This window comes from Pelophylax lessonae (assembly GCF_965119305.1).
Source record: "Pelophylax lessonae genome assembly, chromosome: 3".
NCBI lineage: Eukaryota > Metazoa > Chordata > Amphibia > Anura > Ranidae > Pelophylax > Pelophylax lessonae.
In genome coordinates, this window is record NC_138770.1 from 175,590,371 (window position 1) to 175,613,857 (window position 23,487).

Genomic DNA, 23,487 nt, shown 5'->3' on the forward strand with positions numbered 1-23,487 from the left:
TAAACTATCACGCATGCGCCAGATTTCAGCAGGGGAATCAAGGAAGGGCGGAAATGACATCCAAAGATGAATCAGTAAACAGTTCTCAAGATGGTGCCACCGAATACGAGAAGACACATTTTTTACAAACTACTAAGAAACAGTAAGTAGGAAACAATTATGTATACATTATACTGTGCAAGGATTGCAAATATGTTTTCATATCACATGGAGTGAAAATCGCAAAAAGGAATGCAGAGTTTACTTCCTCTTTAAGTATGTATGTTTGAGTAGAAGGTAACTGGTAATAGCAATTAAGTGTTCATTTTGTAAAAACAGGGACGTGGAAGAAAACTCCCAATTCTCCAAAGGTGTGTCAGCAGAAAGCGTTTGGCTCTGAGGAACTACAAGTCTCAGTGTATTACACTATTGTCCCTCCTGTCTCTGAGCAACCAGCAAACCCACTCTGCCACATTGACTGGCTGTGCCCCAACATATTTCACCAGCAAATACAGTATATACTTTTAATAAATGCATTATATTTCATAAACACAGTTATTTTACATGTATGCACCTTTTTTCAAACATGATTTTTTCTTTCCTTGTCTATTCAATGGTGGACCAACAGAATGCGGGAAAAATTCAGCACCTCTACCTACATATCAAGCTCCTCGAAGCGGCTACATCTGCTATCTTGCAAACATAATTGTAATGGTGGGCTTGTTGTCGGAAACCTTGCTATCTGAGGACTATCTAATAGACTGCATCCCATAAGACTGTACACATAAGAGATTTTAGAGACTTCTGAACAACCTAGCAGCACGTGCAACTGCTGAAGATTTAAACTGCTTACAAACCAACAAAATGGTGGTCTCCAGTGGTGGTGTTTAAGACACATGATGGCATACTATATGCTCAATCACAAAGCGTTACACTGTAATAAGGATCTTTATTAAAGTGGCACTAAAGTCTTTATTAGGCCCTGTTCACACCTGAGCGTATTTCAGCTCGTAAAATGTCTGAACACCCAACAAACAAAATCCCATTCATTTCAAAGGCCCCTGTTCATATCTCAGCGTTTTGTCTCCAGAAGAAAAACGCCTGAAGCTCAAAAAAGCACATGAGTTTCTTTGTTGGTTGATTTGTTAGATGTCAATGCCTTCCTCCAAACACCTGCAAAAAACGCCTGAAAAAGCCAGAAAAAACGCCTATAAAAAGCCCCAAAAAAACGCCTGAAAACGATACGCTCAGGTGTGAATGGAGCCTATAAGGCACTAAAATATTAACCTCTGCTTTCGCAATGTGATCTTTGTGAGTTCCCTAGCGGGTGATAACATCTTCACCCTACCTTTTTCCGGGTGCAGGGTCATTGGATTTTAATAATTCTGGCACCTAAGTGTGTTGAGAATGTACATTGAACTCAATGTATATTCTAAAGAAGATTGTGAACAAGCGGGAAAGTTTGTTTTATTGCAGAAGAGACATGCTATAAGCCTGCCTGCTTGTAGTTTTTTTACATTTTTTTCCTTTAGTTCGGCTTTAACAGCCACGTGACTTATTTCATTCTTATCTCATTGGACTCTCTTTAACATAACTGTAACTTTTTGGAAAATAAGAATACTTATTCTTGGTGTTTTAGGTTTAAATTAAAGTGGAACTCCAGGCTACAACTAACTAAGCTTAATGGGTAACTCCACTTTCGTGGGGAAAAAAATAGCAAAAAGAAAAAATAATAAAGTGTATACAACTGCGACACAAGTCATATTGTAATTGGATGTTATTTTTAAATTACCTTTCCTTTTCAATCTGCAGGCACTGTAATTTTATGAAAATGCAATGCAATATGGCTACCTGGAGCTGTTCTGTACACAGAATGTATACTGACCACACCCCAGAAACATTTCCTGCTTGTGTGATTGGCTCACCAATCTTCCCAGAAGTCTGCTTAAGATACAAGTCAGATTTCAGGCATCCCCTGTAACAAAAATGTCATTTTTGGTGGGATACTCCCAATAGGAACACAGCTAAAGGTATGCAGGCCCAGCGGATTTCCTCATTAGTGCTCTGCAGGTGTACAGCTGATTAATATTTATAAAACCTCTCCCATTAGACCCACTTAGCACAGAGGCACAGAGGAACAAACTGGGGATTTCTTCAGAATAACAAAAGGTAGGAATCTGCAACAAAGTTTGTTTAAATCCTTGCAATGTACATAAATCATCCAGAGGGGAATATTTTTTTCTCAAAAAAAAGTAGAGTTACGCTTTAACGTTTTTTGTAAAGGTATTTTTTAAAATAACAAACATTTCATACTTATCTGCTCTGTGTAATAGTTGCTCTGGCACTCCTTACTTATCCACCCTTTTAAATACCCCCTTAGCAAGCCGCTTGCTATGGGAACATTTGTGTGGGCTTAATCCTGAGCCATTCTCTGTGCGGCCACATCCCCCCACTATCTCCCCATAGGCTGTGATTGACAACAGCAAGAGCCAATGACTCCCGCTGCTGCCTCTATGGCCAGTAAGGAGAGAGAGAGAGAGAGGAAAAAGCGCTGCTCCTAGGCACAGCACTGGATCTAGATCGGGCTCAGGCAAGCATTTAGGGGGGGTGGGGTTTGGAGATGTACACAAATGGTTATATACTTTAATTCAGAGATGGTAAAAAAAACTTCTGCCTTTACAATCACTTTAAAACTTCTCCCATCCCTTTTCTAGCACCTGTAGTAACTACCGTGTAGTAGAAAGATGATTATATCTGCCTATTCTCTGGGCGCTCCGATCCAGTCACATGATCAGCTCCCAGTGGCCCGGTTTCAGGGAAGAGGAGGGACAGCCCACAGCGGATGCACCATAGTAAGCCTATGGGTGATTTCATCATTCAGGTATTCCATCCATTGTCGGTGCTCTCCCCTCTCCCCTGAAGCTGGATGCTGGGGAGATCATGTGGTAAATATAAACATATTCCTTCTACAAGGAAGTTGGTATAGGGGTTAGAAGTGAGATGTTTGCAGATTTAAGGTTTGTTAGTCCTAGTCTGGAATTCCACTTTGAATTTATCAACTAATCAAAATTCAATACTCATTTAATAATAAATGAAAAGCCTAACATACACACAGTAAATGAGCCATCAAATCCCACAATAAGCCTCATGTACTAAGATGTCAGTAGTAAGGCCTGTCTATATCACACTTGTGATCCTGTCACTGGCGACAACTTGATAGGGACATGATTTCTAGAGAGGACAGAGAAACTACTCACCTGTTTGCATTAAATTGCTCCCTTGGTATCTGGCGAAGAAGACTCTTCAGGGTTTCCGTCAGTAAAGGAGCAACATCTCACTGGTCCAGCCAGTGAGGAAGAAACACCACAGAAACAGGTATGCAGTTTTTCTGGTCTTTTAGGTAGTACGTTTTCATCAGTGACAATATTACAGGTGTGGCATTGGCATTACAACTGTAAAAATGGAGCTAAACTTAAGTTGTAACAAGCACTTGACTGAATAAATGCATCCCCAGGTACTAACTGAAATAACTTGCTGGAAAATGCACCATTGCATGGTCTCCTTGGAGCCCCTAAAACCTGGAAACAAGGTGTGTATCTATGGAGAACCACACTGCACTGTTGGATTCTCTTGGGACCATTGCAAGATGAAAAAGTGGGCACCCTGCAGCTATGACGGTGCCTAGTGTTCAAGTATGTGCTTACTTTATCCTGTTACAGCTAGTGACAGGTTTGCTTTATTCTGATTGGTGGATTCAGGGAATTTATTACATTTCTTAGTATGAATAATCATATAAATGTTTAGGACAATATCTCTTTTAAAAAATAAAATACAAAAAGAAAAAAAAGGTTACAATCAATATAAAAAAAAGAGCATGAGAAATAATTGCTTTCTTACATCCTGATTGGACATGTCCCAGTACGGCCGTTCCCCAAAAGACATCACTTCCCACATGACAATACCATAACTCCAGACATCACTGGCTGATGTGAATTTGCGGTAAGCAATAGCTTCTGGTGCTGTCCATCTCACTGGGATCTTCCCACCCTGAGAAAAGAAATCAGGCAGACATTAAAGTGTATCTTTAACACAAACCTTTTTTGTTTTGTTTTGGACAGAGTAAAGAATGGTTAGATCCTCTGTCAGGTTTTCATTGCAGTCAGTGCCCCCTACCACCCCTATCCCTCTTCCATTTAGAATTTTTCTAATCAATGGGCCTGGTAACAACCATCCCAAAGGGGTCTTTCCCCTCATATTGAAGAAATTTGCTCTTACTTTTGGTTGTACCAGATAAGGAAAAATTTCCAAAACTGAAGGGAATTCCCATCTTCGTTGTCACTGGGACATTTGTTACCATTAGATGGTTTACCATTATCTCTTGCCCTGGTGACAATGCTACGATTTTGGTCTCCTTCAACTTTTTGTCTTGGACATAATGGTCACAGGAGAAAAAGAAGAGTAAATCTCTCCAGCTGCGACACAAACAACAAAAAGAAAAATTGACAGAGATTTTACCTCCCCCAACCCCACCCCCCAAAAAAAAAAAAAACTGGAAAAGGGGTTAACTTACTCTTTTTCTTTGATCACCAAGACAGGAAGTTAGCCAAATCTGTCCAATGCTGGCACCAGTGGCGGTTTTAGGCATGGGCGAACGGGGAAGCCGCCCGGGGCGGCATTTTTTCATGACACGTGGGGGGTGGCATGACAGTGTTCCCGAGCCACGGACTGGTACCGGTCCGTGGATCAAATGGTACCGGGCCGCCCGAGGAACTTTGAATAATTTCACTGTGGCAGCCGAGGCGCAGAGCATTGCTCCCCCCCGAGCCCGCCCATTGTGTGACAATAGCGAATGAAAATTCGCTATTGTCACACTGATCCTCCTCCTGGCCAATCAGGGAGCGGGTCCTCACGCTTCCTGATTGGCCGAAAGGCAAACCCCATGCCATTGGCCGGGGAGGAGGCGCCGCGGGAGGACTGAGGAGAAGCGGGGAATCCGGGGACTGAACTGAAGAGAAGTGAGGTAAGTGCACAGACGGGTCTCGCGGGGGGAACGCTGGCGCTCTGCATTGAAAGGTGGCACGCTGGCATCTCTACATTGAAAGGGGGCAATGCTGTGGCACTCTGCATTTATTGGGGGCATTGCTTTGGCACTCTGCATTTATTGGGGGCAATGCTGTGGCACTCTGCATTTATTGGGGGCATTGCTGTGGCACTCTGCATTTATTGGGGGCATTGCTGTGGCACTCTGCATTTATTGGGGGCAATGCTGTGGCACTCTGCATTTATTGGGGGCAATGCTGTGGCACTCTGCATTTATTGGGGGCAATGCTGTGGCACTCTGCATTTATTGTTATGTTGTCATGTTATTTTTTTTTTTTTGGGGGGGGAGCGCCGGGAGGGAGTCTTGCCCGGGGAGCAATTTAATGTAGAACCGCCACTGGGGGGGCACAGAGCAATACGTGCCCTTTTTGAATTTTATTAGAACGGGAAAAGGTCAGAATCTCTGTCAGGGTTTTATTGCTGCCCATGTATCGCAGCGGGGTAATCTTTCTAAGATTCTGTGAGTTCCCTGTGACAGTTAGTGATTAAACCCCTCAACAGGGAGAAGAAATAAACTCCCGACAGTGGTTCTAATCCACCCTATCTAAAACAAAACAAAATAATTGTGTAGAGTTGGACTTTAAAAGTGTCTCGGAAACTTTGAGAACCACTGATGTAAGTTATCACAGGACCATACAATGTAAAAATGTGGGTGTATTTCCCCAGTCTGGAGAGATAGGTGCTGAGCTTGGCCACCCATAGAAATCAATAGCTGCATGTGTGAATAGGCCAGATTCTGACATTCTGCATCCAGGGTCATACATTTGTATGTATGTGTTTAAGCAAGTATTGGCATATACTGGCACACAGCCATTGATTTCTATGGTCGGCTGTAAGCAGCACCTATGGCTTTTGGGAAATACTCACAAATTTTACATTGCACCCATATGCATGACTCCTAAAAGAAATGTTGTAAACGAAACAATTTCTACAGGTATCTGAACAGAAGCATACATCTCTGTCTGAACAATCCTTCATTCTCTAGCTGCTGTACTGAAATTCAGAATCATTATAACCATAATTGTATCACAAGGTTTTGTGTCTTTTTTTTCATAGTTCTCCATGCACAATATGAACATTGTGTGCATTAACATCATAATAGACACAGCCAGCGCTACAACAAAGCCCATGTCAACATTAGGAAGGACACAGTGGACTGCCGCACAGAACGCGTGTTCATTATGCTGCAGAATTCCACAATTCCTGTTCCTTCTTCCGAGAGGGACTGTATCTCAAAGCTCAAGGTGGCAGCTCCCGGTACTGAGCAAGTCTATTAATATTGCTGCTTATTTCAAGGGCAAAGGAAAGCTTGACTCCAAGAAATGCATTTAATCTAGTGTGATAAAGACATCTCATTCAGGACCTCACCACATCCACCCAGCAATGAATTCTCCCCAGCATCTGACTAACATAAACTGAAAAGTGCTTTATTCACTCATCACTTCTGAGAAATAAGCTATGCATTATGGATGGGATTTAGATGGGATTATAGTAAAAAAAAAAGGTAAAGGGGGGTGGAGGAAGCAACAAGAGGATCTGTAACGCTGACCAGATGTGAGCGGAGCCCAGAGACAAATCAGTTTCATTTAAACACTTCATCTCTATTATGTTTGTTGAGCAGAGATTTGCCATTATCCAGTGTAAGAGGAGGTATGTGTGGCTTTGTTCTTTTATTTAACAAAGATTTATTCTTAAGGCACCAGCTCCTGAATTTTATGACTATTTATCTGAATTAAAGGTTTGGCGGATTAACCCTCCTCTTACTAAGGAAGAAGAGATTTCCTTCTTACCATGAAATTTAGAATGAGGAGACTGCAGATTGCCCATCAACAGTACACTGGATCCCTGAGCTAAGCGCGTTCCTATGCTACTCGCTGTCAGCGGTGCCACATTGTTCTGTGTGTGGAATTACTGCAAAACCAAGCTGTGAGAAGATAAACACTTGACAGGCTTCATACTGCCCAACAGATCATCTAGAAACTGTACCAGTATCAGACAAATGTGTTTTTTCTTCTCATGTGTCCATTTAATGTTATGCAGGGAGCAGTCTACCTGCTCAAGGCTTCAGTATTCCCCCAGCCAGACCTGTAGTACATCATCACACCCCAATCCCCTATGTTACTACTATTGTAATCTAGGAGCCCATTTTCGGTTACCTGCAGGTCAGATATTCCCATAACACCTACTGCAGACTCCCTACTGTCTCTAACATTAAAGCCCCGTACACACGCAACAATTATCGGCCGACCGATCCTCTGTCTTTTGTCCAGAGTTGTGTTTTGTTGGTTGGAATGTGCCTAGACTGCACACAAATTGTCTCGCCCAACAAAATTCTACTTCAGAAGTGATGTCATGTGTTGGTTTGCTTTCTTTGTGTTCTTTCTTCACTGAGCATGCCCAGATTTTTCCCTGTCGAAATCTGTACTGACTGCACCAAAATCGGCCGTTGTGTTGACGGCCAACAAAAATGTTATAGTCTGCACACCAGATTTTTTTCGGCTGAAAAGTCGGAGTTGGTTGTCGGAAGCATCATACTAACAAGCCGAAAATCGGCAGATCGGTCGTCGGACGAAAATTCCCTGCCAATTTTCGACGCGTGTGTACGGGGCTTAAGAAATCCTGAGATATCTTGGTGATAACCCTAAACCCTCCCCATCTTGGAAGCCAACCTACCAATCCAACAATGAATGAGGCCAATAGTGCTGACTGCTACAATCTGTAAGAACAATTGGAAGCATGTCTTGTTCCTGGAGCTGCAGAAGGAGTTTTCTAACTGGGTGGAATAAAGCATATACAAACACATTATGCCAAGTTTCCCAACCGGAAGAATTCCTGAAGCTGATTTGTAGACTCAGGAACTTAAAAAGATCCTATATACCTCTAACTAGGTGGATGACTGCACACCAGCTATGTTGTCAATATCTTTTATTAAATCCTAAAATTGGCATACACAATACAATGAGGAACAAATCCTCTTACGCATTTCACACTCTTTAGCGCTTAGTCATAGAGTAGACTACGACTCTATGACTGAGCGCCAGACAGCATGAAATACGTAAGAGGATTTGTTCCTTGTTGGATCATGTATGCCAACTTTTGGGATTTAATAAAGATACCAACAACATAGCTGTATGCAGTCATCCACATAATTAGAGGTATAAGTGGGCAGTGATGAGTTGCACTTGCACCCAGCAAGAGTGGACAAGCCTGAAGCAGATCTGTTTCATACCGTTAAAAAGATCCTGTCACCAGACCATTCATGGTTTATTCTCCCTTTCAGTCCCCCTGCTGCTATCTTAGGCTCCGTTCACATGTAGGCGTTTTGGGGCATTTTTGGGGAGTTTTTCTGCTCTAGGATCAGCTCTCAAAACACCCAACAAGACAAATCCTATTAATTTCAATGGCCCCTGTTCACATCTGAGCGTTTTGACGCTGTGAGCAAAACGCCCAACGCTCAGAAAAGTACATGAGCTTCTTTTTGGGCAGATTACAGGCGTTTTCCATTGGTCTCTATTCAATCTAAAAACGCCTGCACAAAAAACGCCTGTAAAAACGCCTGTAAATCGTGGTAAAAATCGCTGTAAAATCGCGGTAAAAAAACGTGTGAATGTAGCCTTAGGGTGCCAATTATTTGTGTGTGGTGTTGTGCAGACCAGTGGGGATTGAAGGAAGATCTGAAACACAGATACAGAGAGACCAAGGACATTGAAGTAACCCAGGAGGGTGATATCAACAAGTGAGGTTGACTTTTGTGCTATACAGCAGAGGTTCAATATTCTCTGGGGAGTGCGGGAGTGAAGGGAGGTCATAAGTCATTGCACAGACCACATTGGATGAATTAAAGTAATATATTACTACCCTGGTGGACATTTATATAATATATTTTAAACAGAGCGGAGTTTTGGACAGAGTGGAGAGAGATTAGAACCCCTATCAGTTTTTATTGCTGTCTGTACCCCCATTAGGGAGATTCATTAGCATTAGCATTGAAAGTGAAAGTAAAAGAAAGTCACACATTTTGGGTTTTTTCCAAGAAAAGTAATAGAGGGGGAATCTTTCAATGGAGACACTAGTTCTGGTGTCCTGGGGGGTCCCCAGGGGATTTCCTTAATTTTTTAGGGATTTCCTCATACTTCTTGTTTTGGCTATGGGACAGGAAGTGAAGGTAAATCTCCGCAATGGGGCACAGATTGCAAAAGTAAACCAACGGGGGTTATAACCCCCCTAAGTCTATTCAAAATAAATAAATAAAACGTTTTTCCCATAATTCTACAGTACTTTAAGCATTTAATCAAGGATGCCTGCCAATGAAGCCCCCAAGAGCTACATGAAATTATTATATGGTTTAACTCCACAGCATCCCTCATAAAATAATTCATTTGTGCAGACTGACCCTTTAAATAACCCCATCAATGCTCTGTAGAAGCACAAATCATCTTACCAAGGAGCTGGTGTATGTTGGATCTGATGTATCATCCTGCAGATAGCGAGACAGTCCAAAATCAGACACCTTGCACACCAGGTTGCTATTCACCAGGATGTTCCTGGCTGCCAGGTCTCTGTGAACATAATTCATTTCCGATAGATACTTCATGCCAGCTGCAATACCTCGGAGCATTCCTACCAGCTGGATCACTGTAAACTGCCCATCATTTTGCTAAACAGGATTAAAAAAAAAATGAAATAATTATCATTGAATGTACAACCTAATCTTGTATGGTAATAAAATGCAAAATGTTTTTCTGGAACAGGATAATTATATTTATTCTGAATAAAACCACTTCAACTACTCTATATAAAAGTTCTGTAAACCCAGTGCTAAAAATCCTGGCTCAGGTATTACCTTTCTTTCTGCACCATAAAACACCAAGGACTTTATATTCCGTACATTCAGCTAATAAGCAGGCTAAGCACACAGAAGCTGCTATTGTACAGCTGTGCACAAAATGTAATAAGCTGCGCTCACTGTGTTCACTGGGGGACACGAGGGAGAGCCAGGACAAGGTGGGTACTAATATGAATGATGCAGAAAGTAAAGTGATAATGCAGATCATTAGAAAAATAAAATTATTACATAATCCAGTAAAACCATGGACACGTAACTGCTTTGTTCTCTGACGCTCTGCTATGTTTATGTGGAAAAACAGATGGAAGAAAGAGGGTGGTGTAGCATATTCAATAATGTATTACATAAACATGCTGTCATCAATGTATAGATCAAGAAAAATGTGAGAAAAATTGTTGCACGGTGCTTTCCCCAGACACTCGTTTTTTAATTACTAAAGCTAAACTTCAAGCAAATATACACAAATGAATGCAACTCTGTATTTACTAAAACATCCATAAATGTATTTTTGAGTGTGAGCAATGTAAGTTCCTGAATGTGACTACCAGCCTTTTACAATCCCCTGACCGTCATAGTGAGAAATATCACAGGGAGCTAATCAGTTTGGATTGATGTGGCTGGTGGATTCAGAGGTGCGGTGTTTGTCCTTACAGGTATATGAGGTCTGTCGCTCCTTGCTTCCTTCCATAAGATATGGGATGGTCGGTGTAAACACATTCGGATGCTTTTGGATACCTAAATATTTTTTTAAATATTGGGTTCAATGATGGCTACCTAGGACTGTCCATACCTAAGTGAAAATATAGGAATAATCCCTCAGCAAAGCGGAGAAAGAAAAACATTTTTCTTCCCCCCCCTGAAGAATATAGGCTATTCGTCGGCCCATCTTTATTGTTTTTTTTTTTTAAATATCTAGATGGAATGGATATAATGCATGTTCCGTGGTTGTGACCATACTGTGTTGAAACAGATAATCGATTATATCCTCAATGTTGTATGAGTGTATGTAACTCCATGCACGTGGATCCTGAGGAAGTCCCTAAATAGGGCGAAACACGCTGATCCATATCCATCTATATTTGTATTGTATTTATTTTAGCCCCTTATCTCGGGTGGACTTTATATATGGTTGCCCACTGGACCAGCACTGAGCACTTTTTTTCCTGTTTTACGGACTTTAATGTCATTTATTTAATATGTGTTGTTTTTGCTAATTTGCACAATCTGTTTGATGTGGTCACGCAAAACATACACTAGAATTGAGGTAGCACTTTATACTTGTTAATTCAGTTTATTCGTTTTTTACCTATTTGCACATTTTTTTATATTTATATATTTAGTAACCACTTGTATTTGGATTGTAATAGCCTATTTGGCACTTTTGCACAATTTTTTTTTTGCTACTTGCACCTAATTGGGATTAGTGGCGCTGTATCACTTTATTTATTTATCTTACCTTTTATGTGCAGTGATTAATCATTATTATTAATTTCACCTACTTAATTTTACTTGCTTGATTTGTCACTAGTGTGCAAATCTATACATAGTTGTGCTGATACTTCTTCTTTTAGATTCTACATATGGTTGATTATGTCATTGTTATATTGATTATCTGCAGAATGTTTTAACATTTGATGTACTAATAAACTGATGTTGTTTTTATATATGTAAGGATCATATTTTTAATCATAAGTAGCATATTAGTTGTTGGGTACTTAAAAATCCCCTGTTTTTCTCCTGTCTTTTCCTCTAAACGGAAGATAGGTATGGGCCTCTTGTGTTTAGCTTTCTCTGGGGATAGTACCGCGGTATATATTTTTTTTAATACAGAAACTCCCCCTATCTATTCGCTTCAGGAGCTTATCAGTTGTTCTGCAGTGCAAGTAAAATGTTGATAGAAGGAGATATGAGAGTGAAGTGGGGTACACACTAGTAGAAAATCTGCCGAAAATTCCCGCCCGATGTGAAATCGTCCGATTTTCGCCTAGTGTGTACACAACTTTCAGCAGCCGATGCCGACATTTTCAACGAAAAAAAACAGAGGGACAAACACCAAAATTTTCTTCGTCTGTCCCCAGACGAATGATTTTCGTCTAATGTGTATGCAGTACGTCCGTGAAAAATCGGATACGAAAGACCACGCATGATCTGAAGTTGCTGACAACCCGGAAGTCTAGGAACAAATGTGCCAAAAAAAAGAAAAATCGGATGAGAAATTTCGTGAACATTTATGCACTGTCGACTAAAAACAGTAATGAACGCTGAGAAGGCAGAGAAATTGTAAGTGTGTACGGCCCTTGACAGAGAGAGGGGCTCATCAGTCTCCTGCTTCTCTTTTCACTATCCACTCACAGGTTGGGGAATTTACAAGACCTCTAAGTGTTACTTAACTACAGTAGAGAAAAATCAGGTCTCCTTCTATGCTAGACAGGGCTGGGTGGTGTTGCAGAGCCATGTAAATCTTAGGACTGGATGAACAAAAAATATAAATCCATTTACATGTAAAATAGCTTTCTTATTTGTATTTTATCTGTGTATTTAGCCACTTCCCTGAAGGTCAGCTTAAATATTTTTGGTGTGTAAAGCTGTAATGATCTGGGGTGGTAAATCTCAGGTACAGTGCGCCAGACCAGCTGGCTGTGTGTGTCTGGGCGATCAGAAAGATGCGGCCGTGGAAGGAAGGGGAAGGCGTCTGACGTCAGCAGCAGGAAACTGGCAAGATGGCTGAGGGAGCTTCAAGACGCGTTTCGGAGTCTGAGTGAGGGCCCGGGCAGGGCATGCGCACTCCTTCTTCGGTTGAAGTCAGTAAGTTACTATGTATTTATGTCATAATAAATCATAATCTTGCACTCAAGTGGCGCTCTTCCCTCCTCCTTTATCCGTTTAGAGTTGACTTCACTCTGTTTGAATGAGCTGACCCTGAGCTGCGGATCACCCTTGGATTGCCTCTAAGAACTTTCAGAAATTTGCACATGGACTCTTAATCCCCCCGTGCAAACTATTTTTGCCCCACCTGTGTACATTAACACTTTTATCTGCCATTGTTTCAGGTTATATCTATATGAACTCTTTGACCTTTGACCTCTGAGCGCCTAAACCAGTCTCTGTGCCACATACACATGGCTAACATAGTCAGCCAACCTAACTGTTGGTCAGATGCATTCATAATTCATTCAGCTGTAGATACTTTCTGTGTCATCCGGGGATAGGCAGTCTGAATGGCTAGTTGTTAGGCCTATTCAAGAGTGATTAACTGATGAAGTTGGTAGGCTGGAAGGAAATAAACTGCACTTTTCCAAAAAGTCCAAGATGTTAGATTAGCTTCGAACATGGCAAACTTTCCAGTAAATCGCCCACTGACACCATCACACATCACAAAGAGGGATAACCAATTTCCTTATGTTTTCCTCAGTAATACACCCATTGTGCAATGGTTTCAGGGGTCAACTTTACTGCAGTGACCACACAGTTACCTTAACTATGTGACTTCTAAACCACATCTAAAAAGCTTGAAAGGAGAATACATGATATATATCAACTCATGCCATTGTGAATACCAACTGCACAAAAAAGCATTGGCCTTGGCATGTATTGTATAATATGGGGTGGAATTACTAAAATTGGAGAGTGCAAAATCTGGTGCAGCTGTGCATGGTAGCCAATCAGCTTTTAACTTCAGCTTGTTCAATTATGCTTTTTTAGTAAATCAACCTCTAAATATTTATAATTAGAACACAGTTCATAAAGACTCTGCCACAAGCTAAGCCCAGTCTGGGTGAAAGTCCATTATCCAACTATAATTGTAGATTTAAAGATGGGATTGCGCATACATACAAATTCCATTTAGATAGAATCTATGGAAAAGATGGGGGTGGTCATACATACAAATGTCATTTAGATAGAATCTATGGAAAAGATTGGGGTGGGCATACATACAAATTCTATTCAGACAGAATGTATAGAAAAGATGGGGGTGGCATACACACAAATTCAATTTTAAATAGAATCCTTTTAGACAGAATCCATAGATTTGTAGATTTCATTAGGAGTGGATCAAGGTGATAACAAAAGCCAGGCCCCCAATGCAGCTAGGCCTGAATACTAACAGTTAAGCTACCACATTGTAATATGTTCAATGTGTGCTTTCACGATTACTCCAATAGACAGAAATATTCCAGCAGGAAAATCTCTTTAGAATGTAATGAAAAAAAAAAATTGCCTTGGGGAAAAACATGACGACATAAACAAAAAATCCTGACAGAAACACAAGTGAGTAGAAAGCAGGTGATACGTTTGAGAGACTCCCCTGGCACATGCAGGCTCCTATGTATTCTGTACAGGTGGACTGTTATCCAGGCTCTGCTCTACTCTGTATTATGCTCCTTCTAAGACAGAGGAGGCCCCCGAGGACTGGATCCTATAACCTACTTTCAGGAGGAACCAAGGCTCCAATTAATGTCCCTATTTTTATCTGGAGGCTGAAATTAGATTTTTTTAGGTCATCTGCAGCCAGCATTTGGCTGGTACTTAATCTTCACAATCACACTGCAGTGTCTCCAGACAAATTAATCAATATAGGACAAGCATGATCACTATGTATATATGTCTGTGTGTGTCTGAGCAAAACCTTTTATTAAAAGAAACAAAAAAAAAAAAAATGCACAACCCATTCTAATTTCCAAATAAGAAGATGGCGACATATGTGCCTACAGAAAATAAAGAGGTTGTTTATGCAAAAATCCCCATGCATGCCATACCAAATGAAACTGTAGCTTATTAAGTGTAATGAAACCAAATATATCTCTGCATGCAGGGCCCAGGACAAGGGGTGGGCAGGAGGGATGGCTGCCCTGAGAGCAATGGTTTATTGCAGGGATGGAGGCACCCTGACCCTAACCCTAAGGGAAGGGTGGGGGGGGGGTGCAGTTTTCCCCTGGGCACTGGATGACCTTGTCCTGGCATTGTCTGCATATATTAGGGTTTTACACCTATTACAAAAAATGTTAATTGTTAGTAATCAAAGACTCCAGAATGGGAAACAGTGTATACTTCTTGTGATCTCTCTTACTGCAGAGGCTTATGGGTTTTGCTATGCAAGGTATATTCCAAATTCTTAGCTCCCTGTAATGCTTCATTTCAGGGTAGGAACATTAACCAGTAGTCTTCATTTTGTAATTAGCATTAGAAAAAAACAGATTAATTCCTGTGGGTTGTTATGGAAAGAGTGGATACTGTTCTTTGGTCTGAGTTTACAAATCAGCCAGTGAAGCCATCATGCAATGAAGTGTAGGGCTTTCTAACCCTGATAGTTATTAAAGGGCCGCTCCAAAATGGCCTGACATATCCCGGTGAAACCAGAATAAAGTGTCACATGCATTCAGGTTTCATTTCATTAATCTTCAGAGTTGAGAAGACTCTTCAACTTCTTTGGAATCCCTTCCAAACAAGTGTCGGTGAGCTAAGGAGTAGGTACCCCTGTAACATACATGGGGGCTTTGAAACAAACTGGTACTATTACAAAAGTTAAAACATAAAGTAAAAGGTTTTACTTTGTGTTGATTCAAGGCTTTCAACAGACAGTAGAAGAACTAATGTCAACAGTATTAATACATTGCACTGAGGCACTCACTTTTTTACAGTCTAAAACTGAGGCTTTTATAAGTCTTTCCCACAAGACTCTATTGCTAGGCTATACAGCAATGATGTGCAAAGCGCAGTAACCTATAGCAACTAATCAGATTTCAAATAACAGAAGTTAAATTGGGGAATTCAGTAAATAGGAGTGGCTTACCCGTAGAAAAGAGTCCAGTGCACCATTTTCCATGAATTCAGTAATGATCATCACAGGTCGGCTCTTGGTCACCACGCCTTCTAGTCGGATGATGTTGGGGTGATCAAACTGGCCCATAATGCTTGCTTCACTCAGGAAATCCCTTCTTTGCTTTTCGGAATATCCAGCTTTAAGGGTTTTGATAGCAACATAGATTTCCCTCTTCCCAGGGAGCTTCAGACGACCCTTGTACACCTCCCCAAACTCTCCTGTAGGCCAGAAACAAGCATGTCACTAAGCACTGATGTACAACAGATGTCTGATCAGACAGGATACCAGAGATCAGAAGGGTAACTAAAAATTCCTTTTGATCTCTGGCATGCTACTCCATATTTAATGGTGATCCTACATGCTGTCAATTAATTCCACTTTGTTTATATTTTCTTTTCTTCCACTGATACCAATAATATATTTCTTTTTAAGCATTTAGGACACTCACCTTTGTAAAAAAAAAAAGTACCTATGTGCAAACATATTCAGTTTAATCTAAAACCTTTTTTGAGGGGGTGCAGGGACGGAATTAGGTTTTTACTGCTATCTGGGATTCTGTTGGAGAGATTTTCCTTCACTGTCACAATGACTATAGTTTCACCAGACAGGAAGTGAGAGAAAATTTACAACAGGAACACAGAGAAAAATATTGCTGGTGGGGGTTCTAAAAAAAAAAGCATTTTTGTTTAAACTCAAACTTTCACCAAATGCAGCCAGTGTGTTTGAGGCAACTTCCCAAACGAATGCCTCGTACACACGCAACGATTATCGGCCGACCATTCGGCCATCTTTTGTCCAGTGTTGTTGTGTTGATTGAAATGTGCTCTAGACTGCACACGAATTTTCTCGGCCAACAAAAACCAACTTCAGAAGTGATGTCATGTGCTGGTTTACTTTCCGTGTGTTTTTTCTTCTCTGAGCATGCCCAGTCTTGCTCATCAGATTTTTGTCTGCCGAAATCTGTACTGACTGACAGAAAATCGGCCGTTCTGTTGACGGCCAACAAAAATTTTATAGCCTGCATACCAGATTTTTTTCGGCCGAAAAGTCGGAGTCGGTTGTCGAAAGCATCATACTAACAAGCCGAAAATCGGCCGATCGGACGTTGGCCGAAAATTCCCGGCCAATAATCGATGCGTGTGTACGAGGCATTACTCACTGCTATGCTGGGTATAGCCTAAATAGTCTATGCTGTGGAAAGATTTAATAGCAGGACATCAAATTACACATACACAGCTGAATGAATTTATCTCCTAATTCCTACGAAATATGGACCTGTATGGAGTTTTGGTTACACAAGAGTAGTCAATGCAGGAAAAGAAGCTTCTTATTAGTCAGTCTAGTATTTTCCATCTACTAAGGGTCATGACAGCAACAACCGATAAAATAAAATTTAATAAGTTTTATTTGCAAAACATTTTAAACAGGTAATAAAACATTTTATGGGTACATGCATACGGCCATATAAAACACAGAAACTAGTATGCAGAATCTTGCTGGCAGAAGGTGGCAGCAAGATCTTAAATGAAAAAGTGATCTATGCGCTGTGCGAATATGATGTTTGAGCTACATTTACATGCGTGCAGCATAAATGGCCTTGTTGCTAATTTACAAGGAAGACGCCTAGCGTCCTTTCGTTGCTAGGATACAGGTAATTTCTCAAAGACTCAAGCAGCTTCTGAAAGAATGCAGCACAAGTTTGCCAATCTTAAGCAGCTGTGTGCATTGGTCCATAAAAGACAATGCACCTGTTTTCAGATCTGTACATACAAAAAAATAAATTATTTTTAAATTTTTCACCGCTGTTTGCATGATCCCTATAAAATGCATGTTTAAAAGCGTAAGATATCAGACAAGATAAGGACCCTACTTCGTGGCCTCCTGCACATATGAATGCTGCGCAAACAAGGATGCTGTGTCCAAGCATTTTCCTTGATGTACTCTAATGCCTTGTACACACGTGCAGATCGTCGGCCGAACGATCGGCCGTCTTTTGTCCCCGGGCTGTCGTGTCTGTTGAAAAGTGCAAAAGACTGCACAAGAATTTTGTCCGCCGACTACAGCCGACTGCAGAAGTGATGTCATGTGATGGTTAACTTTCCCTGTGTTTTTTCTTTTCTGAGCATGGCCAGTCTTGCAAATCTGCTGTCTGTCGGCCGAATTCTGTATTGGCTGGCGAACAATCGGCCGCTCTGGTGTCGGCATACAAAAATTTTAATGCTTGCATGACAGATTCTCTTCGGCCGAAAGTGCGCTGTCGGCTGTCGGAAGCATCATACTAACAAGCCGAAAATCGGCCGATCGGTCGTCGACCGAATCTTTTCGGCCGACAATCTGCACGTGTGTACAGGGCATAAATTTTAGTAAAAATTGCTGCTATTACAAGCTGGTGAGGGTTGTCCCCATGACACGTTGTAAGCATTGCCATAGGTGGTATGAATTGTATAAGTGTCCTTGAATGTTCACAGAAAAGTTAATGCCCACCTGCCCCAATAACTTCTTCAATCTTCACAAAGGAGACATCAATCTCCTTAGCAAATTCCCTCACAGCCTCGTTGGGATCTTCATATGTGAAGGGGTCAATGTAAATCTTCATTCCTGGAGAGCCTGAAAGCAACAGAACACAGATAGGTTAGTTGGATGCTCTTTGGTAATAAGTTCTCTAGTACTGTTTTTGCTATCACTATCTGCTACATAGAGGAGCTGTCACAGTTATAAACATAAATTAAACTGCATGAGTGGCTGCCTGCCAAGACCTCTTATGCTGGATGGTCCTAGACTAAGATGATTACTGTTGACTCTGAAAGGGATCTGTTGAGTCTCTGCACAATGTTTTTGTGGTAGACTTCTGATGACTCCAGCTTTAGCCAGGGATACTGGAAACCTTACCATGTACAGAAATAAAATGTAAATATTCCTTTGCACATTCATTAATGTGCATACATCACCATTATACCAGGATCTTGGTAGGATGGACAGGATGAACTCTGCCATGAATAACCCTGAATTAGTAAAAGAGTGTAACAGCAAGTACATGTGACTGTACTGACTATAAGACCATCTTTCCTAGAACAAGGGAGCCATGGCTGGTAATATATTGTTTTTACCTTAAAGTAAGCCTGTAACCAGGCTTTGGGTATATAGTCATTTACATCTGTAAATATAAAGAAATGGGTTTTATAATGCAGGCTCACTAATCTCTGTAGCTGAAGAAATTAGGCCTCATGTGGTGCTTAGCAGCTTCTGCGTGCTCATGCGATTTATTGGCAGTTGTGCGTTGCAAGTGTGGTTCCCCAGACACCAGAAAATACCAGGGATTTTACACCTCAGCACACAGGAGCTGCTAAGTGCCCATGTGTATAAGGCCTTTGGAGTACTGTACTTAATTCTCAAAATTCACAACAGCTTAGCTCACCTACCTTGGCGATAGTGACTTGGAAGTCTGCTTCCCTTTTTTTTTTTTTTTTCCATAAAAGTTTTTATTGAGGAAATATAGGCAAAACATGAAAACTTCAAATAGTGACAATGGAAAAGAGAATGCGACGCAGCGCATAAACAAGTTACATTGCTTCAAGCAAAACATCAAAAACATTTTATAAATTAACACATTTTGTATGAGGACTGTGAATAAGCGTGGACTAACGTCCATAATAAGTAAAGCAATGGTATCCATATGAGCCGATCTGGTTGGGGATAAATAGACCTTTTAATGTTAACACAATGCAGGTGCAGTAAGATATTCAGAAACCAACTACAACCTATTTTCAAAGTTTCTGTTGTGAACTTTGAGTATGAACTACTCCACAATGCTGCAGTTACAGAGGTCAGGGAAGGCATGTTATGAATATGTATATATTTGAATGTTCACAACCTGGTAAAAGGTTAATTTTTAGGCAATATGAAGGTAAGGTTTAGGTAAGCAAACTTTCAGTTTAGTTGCTACTATATCTTTCAATTAGTGCAATTTGTATTTAATAAATTGTTAAAACATAGGTTCCTTTTGCTAGCTTCAAATGGGTGCAAGGGATTTATATATATATATATATATATATATATATATATATATATAAAAATATATATATAGTATTTATATTGTTTCATGCCTATACAACAATTGAACAATTGCAAATACGAGCTCACAGAGATTAGTAGTCTGCTCAAAAGGGTTTTTTTTTTGTAATTTATCCAATTCCTGGCATATAATAAAAAAAAAAAAAAAATGTGCATGTACCCACAGATATATTTTTTGGTATATATCACATCTTCAGTTCCATTGCAGCAAATACTTCTTATTTTTACTGGAACACTGACTGTGCAGGTTCTTCTTCCTATCTCATCTCTAAAAAAATGATTTCTGTGGATCTGACAATCTTTCAGAGGACATGATTAAATCTTCTCCAGTCTTTGTCTGGCATGTGAGGAAATGAAGATTTGATATTGCTGTGACACTAGATCTTCTCCCTCTCCCCCTCCACCAGTTTATCTTACCTTGTGAGTCCCGTATATCTATACAGCCATCAGTCTCTTCCCCTCCTCACCTTACTCACCTCTCAACGCTTTCTCGGCCCCTCCTGCTCCTCTTCCCTCTCTCTTTACAGGAATCTTGGTTCCTTTCTCTCATCCCTCATCACTCACCAATCCTCCATTCTGCCTTTATCTGCATTTGATAATGAAATCATCATTCCATTATCCTCCTACTTCATCATTGTGTCCTGGGGTAAAGGAAGGTTTGTTCCTTGCGTCCCAGGTTCTCTGTTCAGTGTTGTCGATAATCTGCACTTTGTGAAAAAAAAAATTCAATTTGGAGTTCTCTGTTCTGCTTCCAGGAAGTCATTGGCATTTGCGTATCAGCTCGATCATTTGTTCTTTCACAGCCTAAGATGACAGCAACACATTGCAAAGGAGGTTAATCTTTCTGATCTTAGCGGGTTAATTAATTTTCACCCTGACTGTAGCCAAGAAGCTTTCTGGGGAAAGGACAGACATAATTTCTGGCTCTTCTCTCCAGCTAAGAGGCCTGCTGTAAACAAATTGGGCAATAAGAGATGCATTTATATGCCCAAATGGCGCACTAAAAAAGGCTGGCGACTTAATTCTCCTGCCTGAAAGAACCTTTACATAATGCAAAATCTTTATTATTTTCTTAATGCCACCTTTCAGCGTGTTTATAGAAATATGCATAATCAAAAGATAATTTTCACAAGGATAATTATTTCTTTTTATATGTTTGCATATATCTCTACCCTCTTTTGTCAGCAATAAATGCGTATTGCCAGGAGCGCTACTGGCTACAAATTTTCCATTAACCCTTTACTACGGGTTTATCTTTGGTCTATAAACTATACCAAACATATCACCCTTCTCTCTAACATTGAACAAATAGTATGATTAAATTAGTCTTCCTGACATCTTCCATAAGATGAGATTCATGATGGAAGTTCTCATGAAAATGTCTGCACAGGCCCAAGGTAGAATGGGCCTGTGACGTAAAGAAATGAAGGATGATGTATGGTAAATGATCACAACTATTTTAAAGGTTGGAGAGGAGAATTGTGCAAAATATGTTTAAAACAGAAGTATTTCTTTAAAGGATAATCCCATTAAAAACTGTTTATAGACCTCAACTACCAATGTGAGATGGAAAGGCACTTCTCTCTGAGATCCATGTCTTTCCCCAAGTTCGCTAAAACATGGTCTGTATGGTTTCAAAATCCTAATTGTACAGTTACAGTATGATAACTTAACACTCAGCTGAAGATCATTGATAACTGGTACTTGATCCTTCACTCATACATTACTTATGCCATGATGACTGACCATTCCCCCCCCCCCCTTCCCATTCTGTTTATTCCCCATCCCTCCCACTTGGGCTTACAATGTTGATTATGCATAATATGTTAAGCATAAGTACCTATGTATTCTTAACATGTACCTCGGTATAACTTTTTTCCTCTCTTTTTCCTTTCTTACTTGAAATTGCAACCAACTACTCTTTTCATGTTGCACGGTTGTAAACTCAATGGTTTATATGTCTTACTTTGTTTAAACTTCAATAAAAACTATTGAGAAAAAAAGAAAAACTGTTTATATCTAAAGTGGCAGTTAAAACTTTAAACTAAAAGGCCTCTTTTATACGGGCTACCAGGAGGTGGTAGAAACAACCCCCCATCCTCCCAGCTACCCACCTAAAAAATTTAAATACAGTAGGAGGAGGCTGTTCACATGCTGTGGCAAGTTTATGACATTGTGCTGAGTTGAGAGGAAGCAACGCCTGTCAAACTTGACCATTCAGGTCAATGGAGCTGCTCCATAACTGCGAGGCAAACACTTGGCGGGTAGTTGTGGAACATTTGCCCCATTATAAATTGCTGATTGTCAAAATAGCCTCCTGAACAGGCTGCTTAGCTGGTATCGGTATCAGTACCGATATTGAGTATTTTCATGAGTACGAGTACTTGTGCAAATGCTCTGATACCCGAACAAAATAAATGGGCACTGCAAAGAATGGAATGTGATTTGAACAGGAATGCAGTGCAATGCCTGTCCAAATCAGATGCGGTTTCCCGCACCACTCCTGTGTGAACCCAGGCCTGTAATAGTGACTTCAGCCTGGGCTCATACAGGAGCGGTGCAGGAAACTGCATGTGATTTGGATAGGAATCACACCGCATTCCTGTTCTTTGCAGTGCGATTTGAGCCCATTCATTTTGTATAAGCTCAACTCGCACCGCAAAGGTCTTGATACTCGGTATCGGCAAGTACTTGACTAAAAGTATCAGTAACTTGTACTTGCTGGTCTTGCTGGTAAAAAAAAAAAAAAACAGTATCGGTACAACCCTGGTTTAGAGCACTGGCAACCTAGCCTAATTTTTTTTTTTCATGAAAACACAGCTTAAATCTAAACTCTGGGCAGAAATATATACAAGATTAAAACATAACCAAAAACAAAAATGTAATATATTGCAGCTAACCAGTTGTGAAATGTGGTATATGCCTTTATTTTACTTTTTCAGTCTAAGACCATTTTTATCAAGTATAGAAAATATACCTGTTGATCCTGACAAAAATGCAGTTTCCTTATCACTTCCTGTAAGCTGATTTGGAAGCGTAGCTATCCAGGGACAAGAAGCGTGTTAATAGCAGGATCACCAGGTGAAAACAAAGATAAAAATCCTAAAAAAGAAAATGAATGCAGGCACCACACCTAACGGTTGGTAAACCGCCATAAATTATATATATTTTTTTTTCTTTTTAATTTAGATATACCAATTGCAACGACGTCTCGGTTTTTATATTCATATATTCCAGCATATAATATTTATGTCGTTTTTCACAGTGAGAGACTGGTGCAAGTTGACAAGTTTCAATTACAACAGTCATTTTCTAAAGTACAAGCACAAATAATATTTAGGACAAAATGTATCGTGGACAATAAGTATTATATCCAACTGCTTATAATAGTTACATGTTCATGGTAAAAAAAAGCAGTATACCAGCCCACATCCTGTTTGCTTTTCTAATGTAACAGTATGCTTCTTAGCCAGGCTGGTGTAAGAATGTGGGCCATGCACAGCGCTAAGACTGACAGATTGAGGACAAGCAGTGTGGTGCAGGATGAAACCTGCAGCCTGGCTATTATTTACTTTGTCATAAGAAACCTATTAGCAGATAAATGAAGGGACAACTCTAGCAAGAAATCAAGATTCATCACATGTGACAAGTGCCTGTGATTGGAGGCCAT

At 40.4% G+C, this 23,487-nt stretch overlaps 1 protein-coding gene across 3 annotated transcripts in view; it reads right to left on the minus strand.

Moving 5' to 3' along the window:
• The window catches only part of EPHB1 (EPH receptor B1), a 453,186-nt gene that overhangs the window by 55,031 nt on the left and 374,668 nt on the right, over nt 1–23,487 (minus strand). For all 3 annotated transcript variants that reach the window (XM_082252213.1, XM_082252214.1, XM_082252215.1), the window contains exons 10-13: nt 18,231–18,353; nt 15,717–15,964; nt 9,521–9,736; nt 3,877–4,026 (exon numbers count right to left, since the gene is read on the minus strand). In XM_082252213.1, coding sequence (XP_082108339.1) covers nt 3,877–4,026; nt 9,521–9,736; nt 15,717–15,964; nt 18,231–18,353 — 737 coding nt within the window. The remainder of the gene's footprint in view (nt 1–3,876; nt 4,027–9,520; nt 9,737–15,716; nt 15,965–18,230; nt 18,354–23,487) is intronic.